This window comes from Chlamydotis macqueenii, chromosome 1 (genome assembly GCF_036417535.1).
Source record: "Chlamydotis macqueenii isolate bChlMac1 chromosome 1, bChlMac1.mat, whole genome shotgun sequence".
NCBI lineage: Eukaryota > Metazoa > Chordata > Aves > Otidiformes > Otididae > Chlamydotis > Chlamydotis macqueenii.
Window position 1 is genome coordinate 123,568,001 of NC_141556.1, and position 5,167 is coordinate 123,573,167.

General features: G+C 47.0%; 1 protein-coding gene across 1 annotated transcript; it reads left to right on the forward strand.

The window, feature by feature from the left end:
- The first annotated feature begins 297 nt into the window (after positions 1 to 297).
- On the forward strand, positions 298 to 3,922 carry RPL8 (ribosomal protein L8). The gene is made up of 5 exons (XM_086766435.1): positions 298 to 466; positions 1,797 to 1,938; positions 2,359 to 2,577; positions 3,327 to 3,442; positions 3,723 to 3,922. Exons 1-5 carry the CDS (start codon positions 329 to 331, stop codon positions 3,879 to 3,881), a joined length of 774 nt encoding a protein of 257 aa, XP_086622561.1. The 5' UTR covers positions 298 to 328; the 3' UTR covers positions 3,882 to 3,922.
- The last annotated feature ends 1,245 nt before the right edge of the window (positions 3,923 to 5,167 follow it).

Genomic DNA, 5,167 nt, shown 5'->3' on the forward strand with positions numbered 1-5,167 from the left:
CCGGAAGGCTTTTGGCGCCGCGGTGACGTCGGCGCTTCCTTCTTTCCCAGGCGGGCCGCAGGAGAGGTAGGAGCGCGGCTGCCGTGTCCCCCATCCGCCGCCATCCGCCCCTCACCCGCGGCGGGGCCGCCGCTGCCGCCCGCCATGGCTCAGCCCCGCGCCTGCCCCCGCGCAGGGGGACCGGGCCGGGTTGCGCCGCTGCCCGGGGGAGGGGGGGGCGGGAGCCGCGGCCTGGTGCGGCCGGGCCGGGCGTTAGCGGCTGCCGGGGTTTATGGAAGAGGGGTGCCCTCGCTAACGGGGGGGGTGGGCCCTCTGCCCGCAGGGCGCCATGGGCCGCGTTATCCGGGGCCAGAGGAAGGGCGCGGGCTCCGTCTTCCGCGCCCACGTGAAGCACAGGAAGGGCCCGGCCAAGCTCCGCGCCGTGGATTTCGCCGAGAGGCACGGGTACATCAAGGGCATCGTCAAGGTACGGCGGGGGGGGCCCTCGGCGGCCCTGGGGCACGCGTCCCTCTGCACCCCCCTGGTGTGAGGGGTCTGCGGTCCCGGCAGGGGCGGTGGCAGCCGTTTGGCTGGCCCTTACCCGGGCTGCTGGTGTTTAGCTAGGTAAACCGCGGTCCTCGAAACGCTAAGCCACTTTGGGTTTAGGACGGCGTTTAAGTAAAGAAGCCGGCAGCGTGTAGGCAGTGGTGTGATTCTCTCTTAGAGCTTTGCTAATGTGGGAATATCAGCGTCTTTTTATATTGCCTGAGAATTCCCTGTGCCTCAGGAAACATGGAGGGGGAGAGTTTTCTGTGTAGTTGATTGCATCTTAAAAAACATAAAGAAAAAATCAGTATTACTAAGTAGTATTAATCAGCTTAGCCTTGAGCAGTGGGGGCAAGGCAGTACTTTTATTTGGGCCATGGTGCAGCTTTTCAGGTGTGCTGTAGGTATTCTTTGGGTGTCAGTGACTTAAGTTGCAAGCGGTGCCACTGGGCGCCTAGCTAGGTGCTTTGAACATCTGGCTGCCTCTCCAGCCTTTTAGAGCAAGGTCGTCGTCAGGCTGTAGAAGGAACTTTCTTCAAACTCGCCACAGTCGAGTCTGATGATAAGTCAAACCTACCCAACTACTTTTTGTGTAATATGTGGGGGAGTTTTGCACAACAGGGTTGAAAACAGTAGAAAAAAAAAAAACACACTAATGCTGGACACCAGCAGCATCTGAGTTTTCCTAGAAAACAGACACATCTTAAAGAGATTTAATTTCTTGGCTGTAGTCTAAATAGGTGGTTGTGTATTGGAGTCTCAGTGTATGTGAGGAACAGAATTGACGTATTTTTTGAAGAGAAAAAACAGTAAGTCTGTGCTTCCGCATTTAGGGGCTTATATCACCTCAATGTACTTAATACCAGAAGGTTAGAAACACTTCCATTCTAAGAAAACACTTGGAGAAATTGCTGCTGATGTCCAACTTTGTCCAAAGGTGATGAGGCAACTAGTGAAAGTTAATTTCTTAGTATGGAGAGATCCGCTATTTGCAGAATGTCAGGAATAAAACAGTTCAGACTTGATTAGTTGCAAGGAGCACACTTAACCAGAGTCACTATTTTGTGATGCAGATACTTGAGGTTGTATTCTTACAAATGTGAATCTTCAACTCGCTCACATCAGGAGAAATCAAGATCCCTCTGCGGAAGTTTTCACTAGGATCTGCTTGTCTCAGTAGTAATCATCTCTGTTTTTTCTAGTTCTTTGATTTCTGCAGAACCTGTGACAAGTGCTGTATCCTGTTCTAAAGCACATCTCTGTTCCAACAGGACATCATTCATGATCCTGGCCGAGGCGCTCCCCTTGCCAAGATTGCCTTCCGTGACCCGTACAGGTTTAAGAAAAGAACTGAGCTGTTCATTGCTGCTGAGGGTATTCATACTGGTCAGTTTGTTTACTGCGGCAAGAAAGGTGAGTTAAGACTAAAAGTCTGTTGCCTGGGCAGATGATATTCAGATGTCGTCTGAATATGTGAAGTCTGGGATATTTAAGTGCATTTGTGAGCCATCACAAAGCAGTAGCTTCAAGCAAACCTACATTTCCTTCTTGGAGATTGCAGTCTCCTCGTGCAGCCTGTTTTGATGAACAAGCATAACCACAGTTCTTGTCAAATGTTTGGATTGTTCTGTCTCAAGTCCCATTTTGTCTACCGTTCTGTTACACCGAACATGAAACTTGTGTTTTGAGTCAAACAATAAAAAGCGCCCCTGCCTCTTCTGCGGAAGCATTTACGCGGTGCCCTCCCGTGCACAGAGGCTCATGTTAAATAGAATTGTAATTCAGGTAAAGGAGCCTGAATGAAGCTGTTGATGCTCTGGTTGCTCTTTGCAGCTCAGCTGAACATCGGCAATGTTCTCCCTGTTGGCACCATGCCGGAAGGGACCATCGTGTGCTGCCTTGAGGAGAAACCTGGTGACCGTGGAAAGCTGGCCCGTGCTTCTGGAAACTACGCCACTGTTATCTCTCACAACCCTGAAACAAAGAAAACCAGAGTGAAGCTGCCCTCTGGCTCCAAGAAAGTGATTTCTTCTGCAAACAGAGCTGTTGTTGGTAAGGAGTGACAGCTATGAACTTGTCACTGAGTTTATGTACTACTAAGCAGCTTTCAGGCAGGGTCCCGGTTCCCAATACTGTCTAGAAGGTAGCGCCATTTACAGGCTTGACCCAAGATTAAAAAGAAGGTTTAAAAAGAGAGGACTGATAGACTCAAGCAGTTTTATTTGTGTTGATGAGAGAGAAGTTAGCAAATGTCCCTGCATCCAGACGGAAGACATCAAAATTAATAATCTGTGCTCTGTTACTCTAGTAAAATTGAATAAATAAATAATGAAATAATTGGCTATTAAACCTCAAAAGGACTTGACAGTCCACTGAGCTCTTACAACTAAAGAAAGTATGAAATGAAACACTAAAAAACCTTTTTTTTTTTTTTTTTTTCCTGAAGAAACACTAGCAATAAAACTGGTAATGCTTTAGGAAAAGCGCCGAGCTCAATCCTATATGCCTGGATTGAAAAACAGTAATTAAAATCTGTGTCTCCTTGCAGATCGCTTCACGTGTGGCTAGTCTTAATCTCTGTCCTGGTTTTGGCTGGGATGGAGCTAACTTTCTTCCCGGTGGCTGCTGTGTTGGCTGGAAAATACTAGTTTGAGTATACACTTGGGATTGTTTGAGACTGGCCATCAGAAGCTTATTCTTAGACCGTGAATATTATTAGGAATTGGTCTTGTTCTTAAACTGTTTCTTTCGCGCTCTTGTGTGTTACATGTGCATGTTATCATTCCTGCAATTTTTTTCAGGAATTGTTGCTGGTGGAGGTCGTATTGACAAGCCCATCCTGAAGGCCGGCCGTGCCTATCACAAATACAAGGCGAAGAGAAACTGCTGGCCACGTGTCCGTGGTGTGGCCATGAACGTGAGTCTATTTTCAGTCATAGTTTTCACTTTTTATGGGTTAGAAAGGATTTGTTTGATGTGGGGAGGAGTCTGGCGTGTATCTAGAAGGTAGGCTTCACAGACTACCCGCTAAGTGCACATTTAATTGGGGCAGTTAGCAGCGCTTGCTAGTTACTGCACTGTATGAAAAATGACACAGTTTTAAACTTTTTGTTCCCTTAAATCAGTTTATTGCTGTTAAATGTCATTACTCGTTCCTGTTGCGAATTATATTGATGACTTGATTTCCTTTTCCGCAGCCTGTAGAACATCCCTTTGGTGGTGGTAACCATCAGCACATTGGCAAGCCTTCAACCATCAGGAGAGATGCTCCTGCTGGGCGCAAAGTTGGTCTCATTGCTGCCCGTCGTACGGGTAGACTGCGTGGAACAAAGACTGTGCAGGAAAAGGAGAACTAAAGACCCAGTATGGAGTTTACAGAATAAATTTTTAAAACATCGCTTGTGTGAAGTTCAAGTTATCTGTTGCTGACGTATGTTTAAAAAAGGGATGATACTCAGCAGGGGAAGTTGTGAGTGGAGATGAGGGGTTTTTCCCCTGCCTTCAAGAGCAGGAGATCTTTCAGCCAGCACTTCCAGTCGCTGAGCTGGTACTGCGGGCTGGTGTAGGTGCTCCTGTGCCCAGGTGTGTTGTTAACGCTGGCCTAGTCAATGTGCTGTCTTAAGCCTGACAGAGCGCTACAGACTGACCGAGTGCTCCCTTGGTTACCTGGCTTAACTTAGGAATCTAGCTGAAACCGTTACAGGGTGCTCGGACTCTAACATAATGGTTTTCCATTCTAATCTGGTGTGTTTCTTCGGAGGAGAAGCTTGTGATAGCTATGCAAGTCCTTACAGAGGAAGTGTTTCAGCTGCTATTACTGTCAGTTTTGGGCCTCCTTTTTTTAATTGTCCAAGCTTCAACCAACCAAATAAAAGATACTTCCCTCTGAGCACAAACTCAGAAGCTTGAAATGACACATTTCTACTCACCAGTGTTTGTAAAGAGCAAACAGCTTCAAAACTTTTGCCTTCGCAGGCTGTTCAGCAGAGTGGGGTCCAAGTTTTCATGATGGGATAGTTGTAGGTACTGCAACAGGTTCTAGCGCTAATGCTTTACACCAGGAAGCTGTGTTCTTTTAAGAACAGCTTTTTGTAGGGGTGCGGAAATGAGATGGAAGTTGTGGTTTTTATTGCAAAACTACTTAATTCACAGCCTTCCCGAACTGGCCTTTGGTGGGAAAAAAAAAAAAATCTATCAAAGCAGTGGAAGTGCTACCAGAATAGAGATGGATTTCTCTAAGCACTAGATGTTCCCATAGCAGTGGTCCTTTGGAAGACATAACAAGGTATGTGGAATGTAAAAGCGGATTTGCTCTTCAGAGCAAAATATTCTTCCCCTTAAGGTGCAGGGTAGTCGACATAAAGCAGTCAGCGCCACTGATCCTGAAATGCCCATGCCAGGCCTGCACCTACGAGTATGACCTTGATCGATAGGAGTCCAGTGTAATGCAAACCAAGAAGAAAAGCAAATTCTGTATCTGCCTGCAAAGATAGTACTGCAGCTGGCCACAGCACATGTCTAGAGAGGAAAAGGTGATAAAAAAAGGAGCCACACAGCTGGAAGAAACCAGATCACACTTGGGAAAAACCTAAAATGCAATTCTTACAAGTTTTGTTTCTGTTTATATACCCCCAATACCATC

Bases quoted from the DNA above. Each gene is read 5' to 3' on its own strand.
- RPL8 (XM_086766435.1), top strand. From the start codon at position 329: ATGGGCCGCGTTATCCGGGGCCAGAGGAAGGGCGCGGGCTCCGTCTTC. The intron at 467-1,796 runs GTACGGCGGGGG...CTGTTCCAACAG, and splicing joins ACATCAAGGGCATCGTCAAG to GACATCATTCATGATCCTGG. The intron at 1,939-2,358 runs GTGAGTTAAGAC...TGCTCTTTGCAG, and splicing joins TGTTTACTGCGGCAAGAAAG to CTCAGCTGAACATCGGCAAT.